The sequence below is a fragment of the Sinocyclocheilus rhinocerous genome, unplaced genomic scaffold (genome assembly GCF_001515625.1).
Source record: "Sinocyclocheilus rhinocerous isolate Xijiao unplaced genomic scaffold, SAMN03320098_v1.1 scaffold4217, whole genome shotgun sequence".
Taxonomy (NCBI): Eukaryota; Metazoa; Chordata; class Actinopteri; order Cypriniformes; family Cyprinidae; genus Sinocyclocheilus; species Sinocyclocheilus rhinocerous.
Genome location: NW_015642075.1, coordinates 74,379 through 100,335, shown reverse-complemented (window position 1 = coordinate 100,335; position 25,957 = coordinate 74,379). Strand labels below are relative to the sequence as shown.

At 37.1% G+C, this 25,957-nt stretch overlaps 2 protein-coding genes across 2 annotated transcripts; both read right to left on the bottom strand.

The window, feature by feature from the left end:
* Nucleotides 1–118: 118 nt before the first annotated feature.
* Nucleotides 119–10,140, bottom strand: LOC107755663 (zinc finger X-linked protein ZXDB-like). Its single transcript, XM_016572555.1, has 9 exons — nucleotides 8,256–10,140; nucleotides 7,998–8,150; nucleotides 7,839–7,917; nucleotides 7,517–7,647; nucleotides 4,335–4,505; nucleotides 2,527–3,358; nucleotides 2,348–2,351; nucleotides 1,977–2,078; nucleotides 119–741 (listed from the first exon to the last, which is right to left on the bottom strand). Exons 1-9 carry the CDS (start codon nucleotides 10,120–10,122, stop codon nucleotides 655–657), a joined length of 3,426 nt encoding a protein of 1,141 aa, XP_016428041.1. The 5' UTR covers nucleotides 10,123–10,140; the 3' UTR covers nucleotides 119–654.
* Nucleotides 10,141–13,069: 2,929 nt separating this feature from the next.
* LOC107755662 (THUMP domain-containing protein 3-like) lies at nucleotides 13,070–24,866 on the bottom strand. The gene is made up of 7 exons (XM_016572554.1): nucleotides 24,431–24,866; nucleotides 18,355–18,432; nucleotides 17,758–18,210; nucleotides 16,598–16,728; nucleotides 15,502–15,571; nucleotides 15,299–15,414; nucleotides 13,070–13,082 (listed from the first exon to the last, which is right to left on the bottom strand). Exons 1-7 carry the CDS (start codon nucleotides 24,590–24,592, stop codon nucleotides 13,070–13,072), a joined length of 1,023 nt encoding a protein of 340 aa, XP_016428040.1. The 5' UTR covers nucleotides 24,593–24,866.
* Between the last annotated feature and the right edge of the window lie 1,091 nt (nucleotides 24,867–25,957).

Here is a 25,957-nt window from a genome sequence, read left to right as displayed (position 1 = left end):
TAGAGTCAGAAGTTTGATTTAAATGTAAAATTTTATGAACCTGTTCTGAAGTAAACCAAACCTAATAAATACATTTTAACTGCATTATTTTATAAAAAGTAGAACAAACTTCCCCCCCCCCCCACAAACATGAAGCATAACTATATCTGCACTTTACAAAGCCATACAAAAATAGGCATCAAAACAACTTTGTTTTATAGTGGTGAATCAGGCAAATAAGTTAAGGTCAAATCAGACTATATATAAACAGTTCATGACAATCATGTCAAACAGTTAAGTTTTCATAGATCAATAGTATTTATTCTGGTTAAGAGGCAGATCAGTGATGATGTTCACTGCCATTTATCGTTTATGTACTCAAATCATTATACTGAAATATGAACTTTTGAAAAATCAAGCAAGTCACATGATCAAAATTAAACAAAACTAAATGTGCGTTGTTTTTGGTCAAATTAGCTATCTGTATGGAACACAGTACTATTCTGACTTCATGTATTAAACATGAATGCAATGATTTCTTTAAATTAGATAATGATAAAAACCAGTGGAGGCACTGAGAAAAGGTACAAGATCATCTGAGAAAGAGAATGAGAAAGACTAAGGGGAGACAGCCTGACATAGAAGGTCTTTTAGAAGCACTTTCTGTTTTCACCATCACTCCAAGTCTTGTAAATTGATGGTGCTGCCAGTGAATTGGGAGTTATCAGATCCATTTTCATCTTCAGCCATGACTGTAGGTTCCTACAAGAGATAATATTTAGGTTAGTTTGTAGGATACTGTGTAACAGAGTAACAATAACCAAATTTCAAAACACAATGGGACAATTTTATGGCACACAATTGCAATGGATATATATGGGCCATTCTACAGAATTGAAGTCGGGTCTTTATCCAAAACAATTTTTATGTATGCAAATTGTATAATATCCAAGTTACACATTTCTACTAATTGTGCAGTTAATTCTCAGTGTATTTTCAGAAAGTTTTGGAATATTTGCCCAAATTTGTCACTACCGAAGCACAGTAATAATAAGTTAATTAGAAGGGTTATATTGACCTATTAAGATTCTGCTTACATCTACTTTGCAAATAAATTTTTTTCTATTTTATAAAATCTTTCTAGAGGTAAATCAATAATTACATTTTTACCAATATTTCAAGTGTAATTTATGAGATTTGTTGTATTTTGAATCCAATTTTTCTTTGTAAAAGGCAAAAAGTTGATCATACCGATTTCAAAGTATTTGTTAGTTTGAATATACATTGAACCAAAAACTATCATAACATCTTAGTTGATAATTCAGTATACTTTATTATTGACAAAACATCCCATGTTTTGGTAGTGACTGCACATTTTCGGTAGTGACAGTAATGCTTTGGTAACGACCACATCACATTAAAGAATTTTAACTTGCATACTAAAACAAAAAATTTGCATAACTGTACTACAATTTTGCTTATTTCCCCAAAGATGAGGATTATGTGTTCCCTTTTGTCACTACCGAAACAATGATGACATGTTTCGGTCGTGACTGTTTCGGTAGTGACACTTTTATGGGGTTCAGGACAGCCACCTACCAACTGAAAGTACCCAATAAATTATGATTTTATATATATTAAGCTTACTAATATTTTAAATATTATTGTAGGTTTCAATAGATAATGCTTAAATGCTTTTTAAATGTGTTTTTAGGTTGTGGTGGGATATATAACCTTCAGCAAGGAAACATTAATGTCAATAACATGTAATGACATCCGTTAAATGTCATTTATAAACCATACTAGGCAATGAGCAGTTAAAATGCCAACCAGCAGGGAATGCAGAGTTGCTTCCTGTTCAATCCAACTACTGTCATATCTATTTATTAAATTACACCAAAAACAAATCTTGAACAAATAAATAAAATAACTCTACTACGAACAAAACAAAGGACAAAAAGCAGTGCAATGATTATGAGGCTAGTAGTTGTATGAACCTGTAGGATGTTGACAGGCAGATCCACAGTGAGCTGAGAGTGTGAACACGAGGTCTGTGAACTCAACTGGAAAGCCAGGTCTCCATCAGAAGCAGGGTCATCCTACAACAAACACACTCAAATCAATATACAGAACTGAAGTGAGAATGCTATCAAATTTCCCCCCTCTGACCCTCCCATAGACAGCAAGGATATTACCACGATCAAGGCCCAGAAACATAGCAAGGAGATCGGCAAAATTATCCATGTGACATCAGGGGTTCAACCGTAATATTAATTTGTGTTCCGAAGATGAACGGAGGTCTTACGGGTTTGGAATGACATGAGGGTGAGTAATTAATGACAGAATTTTCATTTTTGGGTGAACTAACCATTCTATTTTCAGAAAGTTCAAGATCAACTCTTTACTACTAACCATAACAGAGCACGTGACCGAGGGCAAAAAAAAAAAAAACGACTTTATTCAACAATTTGTCTCCTCCGCAAGTCATAATTTTTTTTTCCTTTTGCACACAAGTATTCTCGTAGCTTCGTAAACTTACGGTTGAACCCCTGATGTCCCCTCTGTCCACTGTAGGATCCACTGTGGCTGGGGAACACAAACTGACACATCCCCTTACTGCCATCTGACTGAGCCATGACCTCCACCCTGCTTAACAAGGGCCCGACGGCTGTCTCACTGCCTGGCAGGTCAGCCTTTGCCTGCGGAGAGAGTAATTCCGGTACAGGGGTTGCCGTCAGAGCCATGGAGGAGAGCGGGGCGGAGAGAGAAGGAACAAGAGAGGAACTGAGTGCTGGCTGAAGAGCTGATGTCAGTGAGGAAAGAGACTGAGAGAGCGATGAAGAAAGAGTTGGCGTGAGAGTAGATGGTGATTCTACAGTCAAGGGATTGCAGGAATTCAGAGTGTGGAGTTGTTCTGAAGATGCAGTGCTTTGAATAGCTAGAGCAGTCAGAGTTCCCAGCTCTTCTGGGTTGACTGTTTGCACATCATCCAAATGCAATCTGGCATGGGGCAAAACCCCTCCACCTCCTCCAGCGCCCAATCCCGTGTCTAATACATGTACGCCCATATCTTGCCCAGCCGCTAAAATGAGAGGATCCACAGTTTTTGCCCCATTAAGGGCCGAGCCGACTGATGCTGGATCTATTGTGAGGATTCTGGTGTTAACCAGAGGCATGTCCATGGAGAAGGATCCTGCCCCAGTACTGCCTTCACTGCCTACAGCGGTGGTCCCAGGACATGCAGGGATGCTGGAGAAGAGAGAAGACAAATCCAGACTGCTGAGTTCAGCTCCTGCAGGTCCTGATGGGGCACTGACAGCCTGTGAAGTGCTTGTCAGCTCACTGCTGGGGGTGAGAGTGGTTGTGTCGTCCAACTGACCTAACACATATGCAGAAAGAGGAACAGAGCATAATCAGAATGACAGGACCCATAGCAAGTGTGCTGATAATTACATATATTAGGGGTGTAACGGTACACATATTCGTACCGGAAATTTTCGGCACGCATGTGTACAGAACAAATCATTAAATTTCTTCAGGAAATACAGACGATAAATGCCATTTTGGCGCTCCTTGATGAGGCGTGACAGATCGCTGCATAAAGGCCTTAGTTCTGATGGCAGCGCGGAGCGCGACCATCCCTTCATCTTTACTTGTATGGTGCGTCTCAATCAGCTCCCTTGTTCAGTAGTCAGGGCACTGATCAGGGAGTCGGCCATTTTAAGGGCTGTCTCAATCGTGAAATCCTTCCAGTGCACTGGAACGTTCGCTCCCTGAAAAATCCCACAATGCACCGCAAAAACTAGGGAGCATCGGAGCTCACTATGCTCCCTTACCGGAAAAAAACGTCACATTTCTGAAATGTAAAACAAATCACACGAGCCAACTTGATAAATATAATGACACGCTATAAGCTATTTTCCTCCTGCTGTACCGAAACCATACCGAACTGGGACGTCAAAACTGAGGTACAGTACATACCGAACTGTCATGTTTGCGTACCATTACACCCCTAACATATATATCAAATTAAAGCCCAGCACTAGGTTTATGGTTGTTGTCAAGAGAAATTACCAATCTGACTTTTCCCAGTAAGCTAAATACTAACTTCCTCTCTCAAAACTAAAGACATACTAGCCTGATTTTCTTCTACAAAACACAAAAAAGAGATTCTGCAATACCCATTCTGCGCATTTTTCCATCTCAAAAATATATCTAAATTACGACCTATTCTCTCAATGTCAAATGCAGAAATGTTAATCCATGCGTTTATGACCTCAAGGTTGTCACAATGTACTAAAGCCTAATGTCTTGCTACATAATATACATCTTGGAAGTTGTGTATATGGGTGTACCTGGGCTGAGGTTGTGGTGTTTAAGCATGTGTGTCTTGAGACTGCTGCGTGATGAGAAGTGCTTGGTGCAACCGGCAACAGGACAGCGACTCCTCAGACTGACTCCATCCTGCTTGTGCTTCTTAGAATGAATGTAGAGACTACTCCGAGCTGAAAACTTTGCATTACAACCTGAATATTAACATACAAAATGATAACAATTACAAAATTCAATCTAAAACAGCACTGTGATAAATACATTTACAGTCACCACAAGAAAAATGTCAGACATTTCATATGGAAAGTGATAGAGAATCTTAAAAATACAACATCCATGACTTTAACACACTGTACAATACAAAACATTTTTAGCTGATTAAATACAGCTAACCTGTAGCTGTTAAGGCTCTTTTGCACCAAGCATGAATATTCAGCACAAAAATAAATAAATAAATCACAGGGTTAAATTTTTTTCCCCCTTCAGCTGTCAATAAAAACGTGACCCTAACGCCGGTTTCACACTGAACACGCGCAAGCAGAGCACAGGCAGCGCCGAAGCGGTGCGTATGCAGAGCCACGGCTTGTGTACTGCAAATACAGACGAGTATCCTTCATTCGGTCCCACTTTTCAGGTGTTCTCCGACAACTGTCTGTCATGTGCTTTGATATGGGCAGCATGCTGTGATGCGGCCGTGTTCCCCTCTGTCACGTGCATATAACATGCTGTACATATAGTTTACATGATAAAAAGTCATCTTAAAGGTAATAAATGCCTCTAGTTTTAATAATTTAAACAGGTCTTTGAAGTTTGGGCAATAACTCCTGGCAGTGATGTGTTTTCGTGTAGTTGATTCTGTGCTAACTCTAATAGCCTATTTAATGTTTTTTTTTTAAATGTTGTAGATTTAAGTAGCAAATGAGAATTGCTAAAATTATTGAATATATTTTGAGACAAAGGTCTTCTTAATGAGTCCCACTTTGGTTTAAGATAATTAAAGGTGCAGTAGGAGATCTTGGAAAATGCTAACTTTAGCCTGATAGCACTGAAATCGAACATCCCACCCTCCCTGCAATCGCCGTCCAAAGCCACACCCCCTGAACGCATATACCTATTCATCAAAGAATCCTGAAAAAAAAATGTACTCAACTGTTTTAAATATTGATAATCAGCAAATCAGCATATTAGAATGATTTCTGAAGGATCATGTGACACTGAAGACTGGAGTAATGATGCTGAAAATTTACCTATGTATGATCACAGGAATAAATTACATTTTAAAATCTATTCAAATAGAAAGCAATTTTAAATAGTAAAAATATTTCAACATTTTACTGTTTTTGCTGTGCTTTGGATCAAATAAATGCAGCCTTGGTGAGCAGAAGAGAATTCTAAAAAAAAAAAAAAAAAAAAATTTATTTTTTAATGATTTAATTAATTAAATCATTAAAAATCTTACTGTTCAAAAACTTTTGACTGGTAGTGTAGGCTGATTATTCTTATAGATTGAAACAAATGTGCTTCAGCCAGAAAAAAAGGGTATGAAAAGTGCTCCGAGTCGCTGCAGAAAACAAAAAAATTGAACAACAAAAACTGGAAATGTTGCTGGAGACGGGCTTATTTAAAATGAAAACTCATGCTCTGCTAGCAGGAGGCGCTTTTAGAGTGATAGAACTAGCGGTTTCTCCAGTAATGGCTGTAATCAAAGCAGCTCCGCTCATGAATGCTACTTTTATCAGATCAAATGAAAATGCCATCTAAACTTTTCTGAAGACAGTCGGTTCCCTTCACAGATACATTTATATAAAACACCCGCGACGTGTTATGATTTTGAAACGTGCAGTGCTCATGTTTATTCAACGAAGTCAAATGGCACAAATAAATCAATGTATGGGAAACTGGTAATGTATATCGAAATATCGGAAATGTGTTTAAAAATCATATCACCGTTATTGAAAAAAATTATATCGCGATACATATTGATATTGAATTATTGTCCAGCCCTATTTAGACCACTTAACTTAATGATTGCTATCGGGATGTGAAGAGACTTTCAACCAGCATAACAACAAATTTTTCTGAAGACAATCACCTATTGCACCTTTAAAGCAACAGTTTTTCAATAACGAGAAGAATATGTAAAAGTATGGTATTTGGGGTAAAAAAAGCGCCCCTGCTGTTGGGGCGGAAAGGCACAATAATTAACATGATAATTAATAGATGGCTGACTTTTCCATTTGTTGACATGACATGGTTAGATTCAGATGGTAAATATCATATATTATGTTGGGTGTCCACCTTAGAGATAATCACCATGTTTATAATGAAACCATCATATTTAAAAACATGATATTAATCATATCATATAATAAAATAGAATTTGTTTTTACTACTATAAATATAAATTAAGTTATGAGATCTCCTTCAATGCTTTCAGAATCTTTACTTTTTATTTTGTTTCTGTATTTTAAAATATAACATTTAACATTTTAATGACAGTATATTTACTGAACATTATTTATCAAAATAAGCAGAAAATAGCCTAGTACGAACTTTGCTAAAGTGATTGTTTTGAACAAGTATTAACTTTGACATTATTTTAAAAAAAAACATTATTTTAGCTAAAGTATTTATCAATACTGTGTGCCTTTTACCCCATGCTGGTGTGCCTTTTACCCCATGATTGTGAAACACCTCACTTACATGATTTTATGGTGAAATTGTTATTTTTCATGTTAATCAGGTCAATTTTGAACAATAACAATGCACTATGGCTTTAATCCAGCGTAAGCGGCGCAGCAAAAATAGACTTGGTGCCGAAACGATCTGACGCTTCTGCTCTGCTCCTGCTACGCGCTGCCTCTGCGTTGCGGTGTGAATGCTCTAATCTGTTAACATGGGCGCCGAAAAAAATACGCGCTGTTTATGCGCTGCTTATGCGTGTAGTGTGAAGCCGTGTAAGCCCAGATCTTTTTGGTTGCCATACACGGACATTAACTAAAAAACTAACATGTGGCTAAACTAACAATGGCACATGCCACTGACCACCATCAGATTCAGAAGAGGCATTGAAGACGCAAGTGGAACTCCAAAGCCAGTGTTTTCAATTTTTGGGCTTTGATTCTTTACTCGCATCAATATTATTTTTGTCTCTGTTCTATTATTAACAAGCATATACTAGTTCTTGAACATCCTAAATACTGACCTTCTACAGGGCATTCAAATGGCTTGGTACCCAGGTGTGTGATACTGTGCCCCTTCAGGTGCTCGGCCCGTGTAAAGGATTTCCCGCAGCCTTCCTCTGGACATGCAAACCGTCTGTCATCATCATGCTTCCTGTGAATGAAGATCAACACCTAATGAATCACTTTCAGCAACATGTTGAACAATATGTACTGTATTTTGAAATTACGTTATATTTTTAGGCTTGTTTGCCTTTATTTTGTGAGAACAGCAGAGAGAGAGGATATACAGTGAACATGTGCATGCATGTATGGGTATAAGAGGGTCAAACTTATCCTCCTCACCGTTTGTGCCTGAGCAGTTTGGACATGCTTGTGAAAGTCCAACCACACGAGTCAGAATCACAAACAAATGGTCTTTCACCTGGGAAGGAAAAGTGAGAGAGGGATGTTAGAAAACTGAAGTAATATTACTTTAATCCAAGTATCTGCTTATTTGTTCACCTGTGTGACTGCGGAGGTGTATTTTGAGCCGACAAGCTTTGTCATATCGCTTGTCACAGCCAGGATAGGTACAAGTGAATTGAGCCATTTCTCTGAAGTGGGTCCTGTTGTGGGAGAACAGGGCACTGAAAGTGATGAAGGTCTTCTCACATCCTGAGGAGGCACAGAAACACCAAAATCAAGTTGGTATTACTACCTGTAATATTGCTTATTACCAACTTTGGCCTAGAAATCAGTTAAGATATCAATTCAACTCACCTGGGAACTCACACTTATGTGGTCTCTCTGGTTCGAAGTGTGTTCTCTGATGATTAGTGAGTCTCGTGGCAGTGCGAAACCTCTCACTGCATACTTCACAGATAAATGCATTTTCCTGATCATGTGCTTTAACATGAGCTTTTAGATTGTAAACTGTGGTGAAGCGACGACCACAGTTTTCCCATTCACATTTATAAGGACGCACTTTGTCATGAGACTGCAGGTGGCGTTTCAGCTTGTATGATGTTGTGAAGGACCAATCACAACCCTCCACTGTGCACTTGAAGGGACGCTGGTCCTCTGTGTGAAGAACCAAGTGGATTTTGAGATTTTGCCTGGTATCAAAGGTGCTGGAACAGCCCGGCTGGGAACATCTATACTTTACTACAGAACCTTTTTTGGTCAAACCTGACACAGTTAATAAGTTTATTGGTTGTAGTTGTTCACAAGTACTTGGTTTGCTTTTTGAATTTTGGCAAATACTACTATCATCTTCTATAGCACAAACGGTTCCTTCTTGCTTAATTGATGAGCAAGAGTCCAGAGTAACACCCATTTCTAACAGAGAACAGTCAGCTAGATTCAACTCTGAATCACTGCCGGCGAATCTGGCTTTAGGCTCATCTTGTAGACTTGAGTTAACATTGCTAATTTTCCCAATGGACTTACTTCCCCCATCATAATTGAGCAGCACAAGATCTTCATTGTCTTTCATTCCCAAATGTTCTTTTAAGCTTATCATACCATCCTCCTTGTAAGCGCAGCCCTCTGGTGGGGTGGCTAGGGTCAAGATTCCATTTTCAATAGTTACAATAATACTCTGATTGTTAATCATGATGGTCCCAGAGAACGTTTCATGCACAGGTATTGGAGTCCCATCAGGACCACAGTCCCCATTACTGCTGGACTCTTGATTTGCATAATCCATGATATTAATTTCAGATGCAACCCTGCTCTCTGGAACAAACGCAGGACTATTATATTTTGTGACACACTGCATCAGTTCTTCTGTTGAATGTTCAACTAAATTATTGCTGAGCATTTCTACAGTAGAGACCTTTGGCGTTTGACTGCCCCTAGCATAGCCTTCTGACAATATTGGATCTCTATTCTCAGCCAAAAGACAGATCTCATGTCTAACAATTTGGTCTGTTGTCTCAGATCTGGAATTTAAATTACTGTGGCTTGACAAATGTCCCGATTTGGATGTTCTGTTGAAGTTTTCATCTGAATATACTGGGGAACTGAGAGTCTTGGGTGATGATGATCCATTCACTTCAGCTTTGTGTTGAAAGCTCATTTGTCGTTCCTTACTGTCATCTTCTTTGTGCACTATGTTAAAAACCACATATAGTTCCTCGGGGCTCTTGTTTGAGGAGGTAGAGGTGTTGCTGAGAATCCTCTCTGTCGTGAGTCTTTGTTCACAGCTCTCGGTGTCCAGAAGGGGAAGCGCCATTTGCAGATCGTTGTCATCGTGTTCAACTGCCCTGTCAAACTCGGAAGGCAGCAAGTCTAACTCATTAAACACCCTTTGTTTGGACGCATTCACGTCACCGAGTTCTGCATCTGCGAACTGAACATCATATTTCTTACCGTGGTTGTTTTGAAGAGACAGAGCGCTGCCATTTTCTGCAACTCGAAGCGGTGAGGATCTGGCCCGGTTGTTGTTGGCGTCACTTTCTAAGTCCAGCGATCCCGAAAGTCCTGAGATCACATTTTCAGTCAGACGTGTTCTCGCATGAATCGCAGAAGCTGTTGTCTGCTGAGAGAATGTCGTGTGGAGCGGGACGCCATGTTGGGACTGGGTGTTTTTGGTGTCAGTAAGCCCCTGGATTTCCATCTTAGTGTCCCTGTAGCAGCAGCACATGAAAGCTCCGCCCTTCACATATGAGAGCCCGATCCTGATAGGCCGGTATAGATATTGTGTCATACCCATAGGTCATACCAAACACATATTTCAAGATCCTCGACAAAAAAAAGAAGAAAAAAAGAAAAACAGAAATTGATCTCACTCTCCTTGATGATTAGCAGTTTTTGGTTACATTTATTTAATTAAAAGGAGCTTTCAGTTATTTCGTTGAGTGCGATGAAAATATTGGGATAACATGAACAATTATCTCATTGGCATTAACTGAAAACAGCATTAAGTGTGTTTTGAGCAAGATGAAAAAAGGGGAATGTGTTAGTTTTTGATGATTTATTGAGTTTCAGAATTTAGAAGAGTTTCTGTTTGGGATTTAAATAAGGCTTGTGCTTAGGCTAAAGAGAAGTAGGTGAAGAACCCTGCTGGAAAACCCAAGCCTAAAACTGGTTTGCTGGCTTAATCAGGGGCAAGTTCAAGCTCAAACCGGTGTGCACCGTTTTGCTACGGTTTCCGGGTTGAACGACATGTTTCCTGGAAACGGTGTGCAACGGGGTTTGAGATACGTTTTCTCTTGTTTGGTGGGTGTGTCAAAAATGTCAGCCCAATCAGCAGCAACATGTATGTAAACCACGCGGTATTAAAGAGACAGCTTGCACAATGTAATTAACATCCAAATAAATTCACAAGAGCAAGTATATTGTTTGCACATGTTTATTTACATTAAAGGCAAAATAACTAGTATATAACTAACAAAAACGTTTTGCACCGTTTTTGTCGGGGCTGAACGCAGCCCTGGTCTTCTGGCCTGACCAGGCTGGAAAACCAACTGAGACAAGCAGCTTAGACTGGTTGAAGTGTATTTTTTCCTTTACTCCAAAACAGTTGTTGAAAATAACAGTGAAGTGATCACTACATCAAAATGTTCCACACTGTTTAGTAATTAAAGTTAACATAATTTAACATGCTAATGTGCATTACTGTAAGAGCTTTTTCTCAGCAAAGAGAAAAAACAAGGTGAATGCAATCATAGGTTTAAAACTGATAATACCAGCTACATATGAATGTTTTACATGTTTTGTACATTACATATTCTGCAAAACCTTAAACAAGTTTAGGCAGTTAGACTGTGCAAATCTCATGCACTTTTTTTTTTTTTTTTTTTTACAAAACACTAACATTCTCAGTCAGTAAAACACAATTTGCATTGTGTTGAACTTGTGATGCAAAACCATAGACACAACAAAGCAGAAGTTAAGCACAATTGCAACACAGCTGTCGTCATTTACACACAATGATTAAAAATTATTCACACTTGTTTCTAAATATGTGATCAGAATGTACAGAATATAAGCCAGTTCAAAGTGCACAGATGGCATGGGTGCATCCATCAACAATGGATAACAATTTGAGAGGTAGAGAAGAGTGAGTATATCAGAATCAGAATCAGAATGAGCTTTATTGCCAGGTATGTTTACACATATGAGGAATTTGTTTTAGTGACAGAAGCTCCACAGTGCAACAGAATGACAGTGACAAGACAGGATACAGATAATAAAAAGAATTCCAGTATAATTCCTCTTTGCCACTCTGATCTCCTTTTCCAGTGTGTATTTGGCCTGTTTATACAAGAATCTGTCCCCATTTCTGCAAGCATCTTCTTTGGCCTGACGGAGCTGTCTGAATTTTGCAGTAAACCACGGTTTATCATTATTAAATGATAAGAATGTCCTGGTAGGAATGCACATGTCTTCACAGAAACTGATACAAGATGTTAGTCTCTGTGAGCTCGTCCAGATCGGTGGCAGCAGCTTCAAAAACACTCCAATCAGTGAGGTCAAAACAAGCTTGTAAATCCTGCTCTGCTTCATTAGTCCATCTTTTTACAGTCCTTAATACAGGTTTAGCTGATTTCAGTTTCTGCCTGTAGGTCGGTATAAGATTAACTAAACAGTGATCAGAGAGCCCCAAAGCTGCCCGTGGAACAGAGTGATATGCATTCTTTATTGCTGTGTAACAGTGATCCAAAATAGTGCTGTCTCTGGTGGGACACGTAATGTGCTGCTTGTATTTTGGCAGTTCACGGGAGAGATTTGATTTGTTAAAATCTCCAAGAATGATTAAAATAGAGTCTGGGTACCTTTGCTCCATTTCAGTTATTTGTTCGGCCAGCTGTTGCATCGCGGCGCTCACGCACGCGTCCGGAGGCACGTACACATTCACGAGAATGAAAGAGGAAAACTCCCGCGGCGAGTAGAAAGGTTTACAGTTTATGATGAGTGCCTCTAAATTAGGACAGCATACCTTTTTCAGCGTTGTTACATCTGAACACCAACGTTCGTTGATGTAGAAACACAATCCACCTCCTCTGGTTTTCCCCGTTAACGGATGCGATCCGTTCTGAACAGCTGGTAGCCCGGCAGATGAAGCGCGTTGTCCGGAATGGCTTCACTCAGCCAGGTTTCAGTGAAGCACAGTGCAGCAGAGTTTGAAAAGTCCTTGTTGGTGCGGGTGAGGAGAAGAAGTTCATCCGTTTTGTTAGGAAGGGAACGGACATTCGCAAGATGAATGCTTGGGAGCGCAGTCCGAAAGCCGCGCGCGCGGAGCTTCACCAGGGCGCTTGTTGTAAGTTAGATGAGTCCTGGTAGGAATGCATATGTCTTCACAGAAACTGATATAAGATGTTACAGTCTCTGTGAGCTCGTCCAGATCGGTGGCAGCAGCTTCAAAAACACTCCAATCAGTGAGGTCAAAACAAGCTTGTAAATCCTGCTCTGCTTCATTAGTCCATCTTTTTACAGTCCTTAATACAGGTTTAGCTGATTTCAGTTTCTGCCTGTAGGACGGTATAAGATTAACTAAACAGTGATCAGAGAGCCCCAAAGCTGCGCATGGGACGGAGCGATATGCATCTGCCTGCGAGGAAGATGAAGTCCTCTGGATGAACCCAGCTCTAAGACATGATCCTGAGGCAGAACAAACATACATACATACATAGATACATACATTCATTCCTTTTTGAGAGAAACCTGTTTGTTGGTATATTCACCAAACTTAGGTGTGATTTCTTCTGGGTTTTTTTAATTGCAAAATGTTTACTATATACAATTAAAACATTTTTTATAACTACAGTATGTGAGCCTGGACACTGTGTTCTCCATTTTTTGATGTATTGTCTAAAGAATAATCTGTAGTGCATGTATTATTGACTAATGTGTATATGATCCATCACTGATGTGTATAGGATCAGCTTTTCCTGTACCAGGTTTACAAATTCGAGCCATTTCTCGAAGACATAAAGGGTATAATTCCCAGTTCTTCTTCTTGGATCCCATTCTTTAACACACACACCCCACAAACAGTTTAAAATACAATTAAAATTTTATATAATGATACATAATTATATAATATATAATAATAAAAATTAAGATTTTTATTATTAAAAATCTTATTAATAAGATTTTTAATTGCAATAATAAACTGGAATAATTCTAAAATTGCATAGCTCCAGATGTCGGTCAGTACCTTTTCCCAAAAGGCATGTCAGTAATGATGATATCCACTGAACTGCAGTTTAGGAATGAAGTGCTCCCCAAGGCTGCATTTATTTGACCATTAACTCAGTTTTGTGAAATATTATTACAAATTAAAACAACTGTTTTCTATATTATTATATTTTCAAATGTCTTTTATCCCTGTGATGCAAAGCTAAATTTTCTATATCATTACTCCAGTCTTCAGTGTCTTCAATGTCGTGTTTTTCAACAAAATTAATGTTTTGTTGTGTTCTATATATAATTAGGGGTGTGCGATATTGACAAAAAAGAATCTCTATATTTTCTTGGATTTTATCGATAACAATAATTAGATGATATTTCGCTGAGTGTGTATTTTGCTACCGTGGACAGCTGACTCCTAATGTTTTTGATATTCTTCATATTCTGTGTGGTGGTCATCTTTTTTAATCTTTTTCAACAAGTTTAAATTTACTTTTACCTTTTATGGGCATTTTTACCTTTATAAAGCCATTTTTCTAAAAGTGTGCATTATCTTTTGAGTCAAATTCTTACATTTAATCAGTGAATTAGAATAATAAGACATTTGGGTTGTTACCAAGCAAATGAAATCAGTATCAATAAAATGAATCTTTGCAATGCAGAGGAAACACAGAAGCTACATCTGAATTGGCATTTAGATGTATTTATTATACTGTTTAGTGCAGAACATGAATGCTTAACCTGCAATTACAAATGCATAGATAATGTTCTGATATATTAAACATAAAACGTTGAATGTTATTTGAAATTATTTAAATAATTTACAAAAACAGGCAATAAGGTGTCTAAAACGCAAGTCTCTTAATTAACTTCTTGTTTTTTGAACTGTTGTAAAAAAAAAACAATATTACGTTTGTAATCATGGTAATTTTGGAGAAAGAAATGGCACTCTTTGTGCGATATTGATATGAAATGATATAAATATATACATTTTCTGTCCCCATATCTTGAATTTTGTGATCGTTCTAAATGCATTTTAATAGACTGAATCATGCAGTGAAAGAACACTCTAAATGCGCACGCACACTAGTCTAGACTTCACGTAATGTGTGCGTGCAACTCTGTAGAGGGGTTTTGAATAGTTTTTGCTAAATACTCGATAATGTCAATTTTCTGTCAATATGGGGTGCTGTGTGTACATTAATGAGGAAAAAAAATTAACTTAAATGATTTTAGCAAATGGCTGCAATATAACAAAGAGTGAAAAATTTAAGGGGGTCTGAATACTTTCCGTACCCACTGTATATATGTATATATATATATATATATATACACACACACGTCACGTCGTTATTAATATCTTGTGATCTTATGTGATGTTTTCCCCCTTATAGTGCGTTTTATTAAAACAAGGAAAAAAATAAATGTTACTAACTGGAATACATGTTACTATAATAAAAAGTTTAGGTTGAAGTACTAAAATTACTAAAACTAAAATTGTAATAATAAATAAAGCTAAAGAAATGTATATAAAAATGATAAAAAAAATACAAAAGCACATAAAATGATCTCAAAAAATGAAAAATGAAACCTAAAAATAACCTAATTCAAAATATAAATACAACTATAGTATATAAATAGTACTAAGTAATAGTAAAAGGTTGACTGGACACAAGCTTCCTTACCTTCCTCCATCATGTGTTCTCTTTAGAATGTGCTTGATATTATTGACAGATCGGCTGACTGCTGTGCCATTGTTGTCTCCAGCTAAAAAGAATGAATTCTGCCACTCCATAACTCCCTGTTAAAAAAAGAAGTTAATAATTCACCTCTTATGAAAGAGAAATATACAGACTGAAAATGTAGCAGTTGAATTAATTTTACAAACCTCTAAAGGTATTGCTCCAGTTCCGCACATGGGATCTACAATCACATCTGACACTTGTGGCTTGCAAAGTCTGAAATATATACAGTATATATATAAAAAAAAAATCAATCAATACAATCAGAGACGCAATTGTTTTCTTTCTTACATTTCCTTCAATCTATAAGCATTACAGGTACACAGGTTCACATATCATAAATATACAACTATCACTACAAGAGTCTATGTTTTGAGAGGGGTATGCACATTAAGTTTGGCATGTGAATGAATCTTGTTCATCTTGGAGAAGAATCTGTTTTGTCATTATTTGTGGTGATAACAGCCATGGTGTTTAGTAGCTTTGGGAGATTTGTATTCATGCAAATTGTACTATGTCCTAATTTTAAATAATAGTACTCCAGTCTTCAGTGTCACATAATCGTTCAAAAATCATTCTAATATGCTGATTTGTTGCTCAAGAAACATTTCTTCTTATCCAAAGTGAAAATACTTGTGCTGCTTAATATTTTTGTGGAAACTGTGACACACTATCATTCAAAAGTTTGGGGTTTTAATCACTAAAAACTTTTTTTTAAATTGATCAAAAGATATTAAAAATATTATAAAAGGTTCATATTTTAAAATAAATGCTATACTTTTCAACTGTTTAAAGGATCATGTAACAGATGTCTGGTGTATAGCTGCTGAAAATTCATCTTTGCAATCTCAGGGATAAATTTAAAATATATTCAAATATAATAGTTATTTTACTGTTTTACACTATTTATGATCAAATAAATGCAGCCTTGGTGAGCATAAGGGACTTCTTTCAAAATTGTTAACTTTTGACCACTAGAGTACTTCCAGAATAATATTATTTTTGTATTATATTTTAATATTCGCTATATTAATAATAAAATCATTGTATAAACTGTAAAAAAAAAAAAAATAATAATAATAATACAACACAACAGAGCAGCCCCTGCAATAACGGCACTTCCAAACAACAGGAGTGGTATTGTGACACTTTATCTAGTATAGTACCATGAGGTAAAATTATGACATTGTGACAACCCTATTGAAATGATTGCAAGCAATACTTTACATGAATGTTGCTTACCTAAGCATGCCATAAGCCAGTGTAGAACGTAGAGTAGTCGGGCCAAAGTGAGTGATGTTTCTCCTATGTAGACTCTCCACTGTGAGAGCAATACCAACAACAACTTCATTATTGTGGATATTCAACAGCACCTAGTAAATAAGAGAGAAACACATTTGTTACAACCACTTTTTTACTGAACATTTATTACTACTTTACACAACACCACACTGGACTGCAATACACTACATACATACACACACACACACACACACACACACACACAGACATATATATATATATATATATATAGGCTAAAAAATCTTAAGGCTAAAAGTAGGTCCTAACTTGACGATTTAAGAGAAACTCTTAAAAATAATGGGTGTGTTAGTCCTAATTTTAGGACTCTTAAAATTGGGGTCTAAGAGTATTTCACAAAGCATTTTAGTTCTACAACCAGCTCCTAAATCTATGAAAAGTTAGGAGTGGTCAAGAGGACTCCTAACTCACTAAGACCAAATCACAAGCAATCCTAATATGTTTGCAGCAGGCAATCTGCCTTGGAACATAAACATTTTAGAAAGATTTCACAATAATTTCCCTTTAATTTAATTGTCCTGTCCTTCATGTACAAGCTGGGCAAGAGTTAACAGGTGTTCTTGCATCTACTTTAGTTTTCTTTTGCACAAAATCTTAATCAGCCGTGATTATTCCTGTCTGTTAAATAAAAGGCTGCTTATATGCATATATGCTTATTGTTTATGAAAGACAGACATCTAAGTGGCTGACAATTCGCTGAACGTATACTTGTTTAGTGACACTTTTTAAAAATTTACATTTTAAATTTATTTGAATATGCCAACATTTTTCTTTTAAAATCTTTATTTGAATATGGCAACATGATACCTTGCTCTACAATATTTCTGATTAAATCACTGAGAGACCCTATCCTCTATTAGCCAATCGCTTTAAGCTTGTTGACATCACCCCTAGCAACGAGGCCAACCCCACCCTTTCTCTCTTAGCTTAGGTTTTCTCCCCATTCCTTAGTAAAAGTCGGTCTCAGCAGCTTTGTGAATAGGTTTCAAGATGAAACTCTTACCTAAGAACTTTTATTGCTTTTTGGGAGAACACTTAGTGATAAGACAAAATGTTTTGTGAACACAGCCCCTGAAATTTACCTCAACATCAAATTTAGTCATATCTGCTTTCCACTGAAAGAATTCTTGCACAGCTCCTCCAAAGTCTCGTGCAGCATCATTTGAGGTGAAGCAGTGTTTGTCTCCGGCTCTGTTGCATGTTACTCGAAACTTAAGAGGTGTCACCCCTGACTCCTGATCCTGGATTTCAGAGTGTTTTTCTTCCTCAGAATCATTTTCTGGCTGAGAAGAAACATCTCTTTGGTTTCCCTTCACTTCTAGAGCCTCAAGATCTTCCCAGAGCTCTTCTGGATCTGATGGGACAGTATCAGTTGATTTGGTGCCAACATTGCCACACTGATCTGATTTTGTGGGGTTAGTTCTTTTCCGACGTCCTTTCTTCTTTTTTATAGAATTGTTCAACTTCCAGACTTCCAAGGCACTGGTCCAAGGCAACTTGGCGGCCAGCTCTTGCCAATCCATTTGCACTTCCTCCTGTTAAATAAGCATTAAACAAATAATTTGCAGTGCTAAATAATCCAATAAATAAATATTGAAACTGGTGGAGTTTGGTGGAAAGCACATCATTGAGAAATGCGTATAGTTTTTTAAAAATAACTACTAAAATATTGAACATACCTTTGTGGTTTTGAATTGGTAGTCGTCATATTCTTTTACCACAACAAACAGATTGTCTAGAGACTTCAGCTGATGTACCTTTGGATATAAATGAATATATATGAAAATCACATGACAATTTGAAGGCAAACAGACAGTGCTGCTTTATTCACTCATGCAGTGTCAAACCAATATGACTTTTTCCATGAAACACAAAAGTAGAAATGTTCAAGAACTGTACTGGTCATTTATTTCAAAGCAATTAACAAAGAATATTGTCTGAGGCTTTTAAGTTTAAAAGGATGCATAAGCACCATAAAAGTATCATAAATGTCTTTTGACACAAGAGTGCATTGTCTAATAAAACCATACTGTAAGTTTTGGAACTCAGAACTTCCTCCCTAGCGCAAAAAAAAAAAAAAAAAACGGTAATTACTAAAACACATCTAGGACGAGAACTTTTCTTTTACATCTTACAACATATTACATTGTTTGTTATCACTCTCAAAAAATAAATAAATAAACTGCAAAAGGTTACACTTTATTTTAAGGTGTCCTTGTTACAGTGTAATTATACATTTAAGTACTGAGTAATATTAATTAACTACATGTACTTACTAAATGTTTAGGGTTAGGCTTAGAGTTACTTGCATGCAATTATGCAAAATTAATTATTATAATAGTAATTACATGTAACGTGTAAGAAGGACACCTTAAAATAAAGTGTTAACCTGCAAAAATAACTAAACTAAGGTCACGATGTGTAGTTAAGGTACAAAGTTGTCTCTTTTAAGGTGACAAGTGACAAGCTACTGTACACCTAAAGGTACAATTTTTGCATATTTTTTTCGAACAATGTAAACGCAAGCCAGATTGACGCCATTTATCATTGAGACATGGTTCATGTGTTTTTGGGTTCATGTGCCTTACAATGAGCACCACATTTGTGAGTCAAGTTAAAAGATCAAGCCATGTCTCCATTCCACTGGAACAGTGGTTCTCAAACCTGTCCTGGAGTACCCCCAGCCCTGCACATTTTGTATGTCTCCCTCATCTATCACACCTGATTAAACTCATCAGCGGAGACTGCAAGACCTGAAGTGGGTGTGTCAGTTATAGGGAGACATAATGTGCAGTGCTTAGGGTACTTCATGGAGAGGTTTGAAAACCCCTGTATTAAACCATTTATGTAGTTTTGTTCGCTTGGCTGTTTCCTTATACAAGTCCAGAAGTTTGTCAAGTTTTTCGTCAGGTGTCTTTTTTAATAATGACGTCATTAGGTTGCTGTCTTGCCGCCAGCCAATCGCTGCATTGCTGATCGTTGTTTCAAGTATCGATACATCAGTCCTTTTCGAGGAACATGCCGTAATCTTAGACAACTTAATCCAGATATTTTAATCAAATCCACAAATTCGTTTGAAGAACCAAATTAGCCAGAGATCAGTTATCACGATTAGAAGATCTGGCATCTATCAAATCATCTTAGATGTATTTAGCGAGGTACGAAGAACGGGCCCCAGAGCTCTAATCACATGTTGAGTGTTTGATAACATCGTAGGTAGATCTGTCAATTCCACTGTGGAGAAAATGATTAGGATTTTTATGTCTGGAACCTGACTGTTGCGCTCCATCTTGTGGACACAAGCATTAAGTCTTAGGAAAATAATAATAATAATAATGCACAAACAAATAATGCTGTATTGTATTTGAAAACATCTGTGTTGTGTGTAAAATGATTAAAAACTCTATAGCAGGGGTTTTCTAACCTCTCCATGAAGTACCCTCAGCACTGCACATTTTGTATGTCTCCCTATATCTGACACACCCACTTCAGGGGCCCGTTTCAGAAAGGAGGTTAAGTGAAAACTCTTTCAGTATGTTAACCCAGAAATGAGGGAAACTCAAGAAAAATGATATAGCCTAAGATGTTTATTCTTGTTTCCTGGGGGAAACAAGTGCATTTAAGTGCATTTTACTTAGTAAAATTATCCGCCATGGGGTAAGAAAAATCATCTTAATGCAAACGTAAACAAGATTATTTTTTGTTTCCCCCACCTCCCCCTGTCAAACACCAGACACCGTCAAAGTGGCAAAAATGGCATGTCCTTTTATACTGTAGATGAGGAGGCTGTATTAATTCGTAGGGAGTCACATTTTTATGTGCCATATCCACATGCATATTTATTTGGTAGTTTTCTATATTGGGGATGCGGAGCACGTTAGTAAGGCTGCTGTATTCAGAGCTGTAACGAAGGTGTGCCTCGCTGACGTTCACTTGATAACATCTTGCGGCGACCTCTGGAAGTAACCCAATAATTAGAATTTCCTTTAGAATTTCCAGTGTGGTTGGATGCATTGATGACACGAATATTCCCATCAACGCACCTTCCGAAAATGAAACATATGGAATGGAAGGATGCCATATGGAAGTGTAGTCCGAGATATATGCTGTAACCACCACCACAGCTGTTACATAAACACAAATTATGCACAATTTATTTGGTCATCTTTATTTCCTACAAATACAAAAGCAAGAGTTAAAGCTTTTTTTTTTTACTGTTGGATTTTAGTATTTTTCCAATACTTGGTATTATGGCCATCTCCTCTTCATCTGTTCTTCATTATTTTGCGAGTCTTCTTGCTGTTGACTGAGTAGAAGTCCAATGTTAATTTCATTACTCTAATTAATAAATGTAACAGGCTGGATTAGAGAATCTTTAATTGTGTGAAAAGATTAGACTATGTGAAAAGATTAGAGTACGTGAAAAAAAAAAAGCTGCTGCACACTGAATTAAATTTATTTAATATCAAATGAGTGATTCTATAATTGCAGGTACATTTGGTGTCCGAAGTCATTATTTTTTTTTTCTGCTTTTTTCAAATGGTTATATTTAATTATTTTAATACCGTGTTACTCATTGTTATGAATTACAAGATGTTACAGTCCATAACAATATAATATTTTTTGCAAAAAGTGTTTTAAATGAAAATGAAATGAAAAAATGAAAAAATCATGATTTCTTGTTGTCCGAATTAGTCAGTGCATTTTTTCCATCATGTATCGTGTACTCAAAATATTTTATTGTACTTTTCTTTTTGTAATATTTCATTCATTTTATTTATAAAAGCCCTAAAGAGTCATTTACCTAATTCTACAACATTATTATTTTTTTTAAATAACTTTTTTCTTATAAAAATGTGTGTCTGTAAATCTTGCGTCAACTCTGTTACCGTACCAGTATCTTTGCCTTTAAATTAGTGGAATTATCTCTCACAACTATGTAAGATACAGGAAATGGTGTCACTTTCCCTCACTGTTAAGATCTGAAGCACTGAAAAGTCTATGTGCTCTCTCTAAGAAAATATTGAAGATATTGCAAATCTTCCCACATCGTGACGTAGACATGTGGGGGCGTGTTAGAACGAGCTGTTTTAGGTAGGCGTGGTTGACTCTTAACTTTTATAAAGAATATCTCTTTGGATTTGAGACTTTAGTCTTTGCAACTTTACAGATCTTCTTTATGTACCAAGAGCTTGTAACACTTCAAAGAGAAAGGAAAAATTGAAAATCGCATCATATGACCCCTTTAATGTCTTGTACCTTTAAGAGTGTTAAATATGGTGTCACGTGGATGGGAATATGCATAGAAATGATATGCAGATGAGGTTATGCATAGTAAAACTTGGCTTGTTAGCTCCATATATGGTGATTTCGGGGAGGAGTCGGGGTGGAGATGCATGTACGCACAATCTTCCTCTGACTGGGATTTATTAAGGGATTTTTGCGCAGGTTCTGGCGTATGCATGGTTTTATAAACCTGTAAACTTGTGTGCGTACGCAAAATCTAGCTTTTTTGCATATGTACACTTTTAGGATGAAATTTACGGAGAGTTTTATAAATGAGACCCCAGATGAGTTGAATCAGGTGTGATAGATGAGGGAGACAGATGCTGCGTCTTCATTTTACTTCAATGTACTTATACTACGCCCTTAAAGTATGTACTCTTTTGGTGAAGAAAAAGTACACACTTTTGAGTGTGTAGTAGAAGAGTAGGCAAGCTTTGGGACACACTATCATGTCACACAATTGCGTCTAAAGGACGGCTCCTCCACGTTGCATTTCATTTAACTTCCTACCGTATTGGAGAGAAAGGTAGCACATTGATCTGCCAGTCGCGGGTCTTTCAAGCCAAGAACTCTGCTCATATTTTATGCATAATGATGCATTTAAAAGTTAACGACCAAACGGATGTTTATAAAAGTTTACATTGCTGTTGCAGATGAAACATAACACGGATAACATTAAATACATATGTTTTACCAGGTTAAATGTTGAATATTAGTAACTCAAACCCCTTTTTCTAAGTCTACCTAACCACCGGTCGCGCACATCCGCCATGTTTGTAGTTTTTTAACGCGTTTTAATCGTGTTTGTAGTTCTGGACAGAATCCTTCACCAAAGCGCAATGAATTGTGGGCAATATTAGCCATTAGAGTGTGCACGGATCCACACTTCAAAAATCGACCTGAAATAGTAGACCATCCACGGACTTTTGGCATACTCTTTTCAACATATTATGCTTTGGGACCCACTTATTCTAATCTCACATACTATTTAGGATTGATAGTATGAACATTGAGACGCAGGGATACAAAATGTGCAGGGCTGGGGGTACTCCAGGACAGGTTTGAGAACCACTGGTATAATAGATAAATGAAATGTGCACTGCTTTTATTTAAATGACTTTTTTTTTTACATGATTCCCAATTATTTATACATTCACAATTTCTAGTATTTGTACAGGCTTTACATTATTATTTCAATGTTGTAATAAGCAATTCATGTAATTTTATCTTTGAAACAGATTTGTTATGAAGTGAAGTGAAGTGACATGTAGTTCATGCACGTAGCTCACTTCTAACGAGCTGGTTATCTGAATCGGGTGTGTTAACTAGCGAGACATGCAAAATATATGCAGAGCCCGGGATTGATTGGACGAAAATTTCTTTGCCCTACGCCTTCCACAGAATATATAAATACAGATAAAGACATTTAGACCACTTAACTTAATTATTGCTATCGGGATGTGAAGAGACTTTCAACCAGCATAACAAAAAATGTTTCTAAAGAATCACCTATTGCACTTGTAATGCACGACTCTACATTATCTGTATAACGTGTGTAAGACTTTAATACAATTATGAAGTAATTATTTTATGACGAATAAATCTTTCAGCGAGTAAAACTGGCTGTGTCTATACTATTATAGACTACACAACATTATATTATTTTTCAATTAATTTTTAAATTATTATTATTTTAAATTACTGTCCCTGGATCAGTAGGGTACTCTTCTAATAAAGTAGCAGTGGCTGGGACAGATTTTAGCATCACTTCTGCTTAAAAAGATGCGATCTAATCCTGTTTACATGAAATAAGCCTGCTCCTGAGCAGGTTTAAGTTTATGGACCTGTTGCTATGACAGCAACTCGGGGATGAGCTTTGAAAAACCAAACAATCCAAGATAAAGGCAAATCGTCAACAAATCCAGCTGAGTTACCGACGTACGAAGAACGGACCCCGGCTTGTTTTTCGATCATTTACATTTTTTTTTATTATGTTGCTTGCATTGGGATTGTATTTCATTCCTTCAATAAAAATGGTAATTATACGGAGTCTTTTACTTTTGTGGTCCGGTGAAGTTTTATTTATTTGCTTGAAATAAATGTTTGCAACGTTGTGATTCACGTCGTAGTAATTTAGCTGGTTGGTTTGTTTATGTCACATTGCCTTTTTTTTTAAGCCCTATGGGAAAAAAATGAGAATGCACGTATTTTGTACACACCAAATAGCTTTATTGAAAGTTTTTTTGTCCGGGCTTGCTGAAAAATATAGCGTCATGTGTTATTCTCAAAAAGCTTCACACTATGCGGCATGCTTTTAATGGCACGTGTTACTGAAAACCGGATGTCCCACTGGCGGCTTCTGTACGTGTTATATGCCATGCCAGTAGTGTTAAACAGACACTTGATTTCAGAGCCTCATTGTCGATACAAAATGCCAAGTTATGTGAAACAAACGAGAGTACGACTGACCTTAAGAAGCTTGTCTGTTGTTATATCAAAATAAATTCTTCCTCTGTTTTTGCTGACTCTAGCAGTGGCCTCAAGCTTCTCCTGGACCTCCTCAGCTGCAGTGTGCTCGAATCCGGTCGGAACAGTCGCTCCGATTGTGACAGCCTGATCAAGCTCCTGCATTATCAGCCCCAAATAAACTGCAATAGAGGAAATAAAAATACACCAGACACTACTACTGGTAGAGTTTTTCCTGATAATATGACTTAAGCCTAAAGTACTTTAGACATCGACTTGCAACGTTTGTTAAAGAATTTAGAAAAATCGAGCTTGTTCTGAGTTTGCCTGCTAGTAAGCTATGCGAGCATTTAAGGGCCGACGCATTAATAACTCAGTCATTCGTACAGTAACAGTACACTAGCAATATAGCTAAACCCAGGGGAAAAAATAAGCAAGAGAAGTTACCTCTTCTTTCTTCGTTTCGTTAAACAGTGGATCGCAAACTGAAATAGTGCATTACCGCCCCCTACCGCTAACATGGACCAAAGATCATTACCTTTTCCCCGAGACCTTTGAAGTTTTTTTCTTGATAAAAGTCAAATGATAAATCATGTTTAATCATAATGTGGTTGCATAAACTGTAACAAAAAGAAATCAATATGAATCCAATAGTCAAAATTACAAATATAGGCTACAAATAGTTTAAAATAACTACTTAAAAGCTTAATCAAACAGTCAAATCTCAAATGAATGATGAAAATGCACAGTGTAACAAAAATAAATATCAGTATGAATCCAGTACAATACTGTCAAAATTACAAATATAGAAATTGTTACAAATGATCACTTTAAAGTTTTATCAAACACTACATCTCAAATGAATGATGCAGATCAAATGCAAAATAACATGCTACATCACGCGAGTCACTCAATACCTATAGGAGGATCTTATCAGGTACAAAGTATAAAAATGTGTTCCTCTTCATTTAAAGCGTGAGAGAAGATTTGGCTGACGGACCTTCAACCCTTAAATTTTTGACCAGAGAACAAACCTAAACTCATTAAACTACTTAATTCTTATTCCGAGGTCACCGTAGCCACCCAGATCCAGTCTGTATCCAGATCAGATGGTGGAACAGCACCTAGATACGACCTCTACAGCCCTGAATGTCAGTGGAGGCCATGTCACCTAGATGAGCCCCAGAGACAGATCTCCAGCAAAGACCTCGTCACCTCGACGACCATCGGAACAAGACCACAGGAAACAGACGAATCCTTCTGCTCAATCAGACTTGTGTTTCAACCTGGAATGAAACCATGCCATGCTGGTTTCATCTGGCCAGAGTAGAACTGACCCCCTGACTGAGCCTGGTTTCTCCCAAGGTTTTTTCTCCATTCTGTCACCAATGGAGTTTTGGTTCCTTGCCGCTATCGCCTTTGGCTTGCTTAGTTGTGGACGCTTGACTGATTGCACAGACACTATTGGAAGAGAGGTGAACTGGATGATGACATCACTGAATCGTCAATGAATTGACTTTAGTTGAAAAA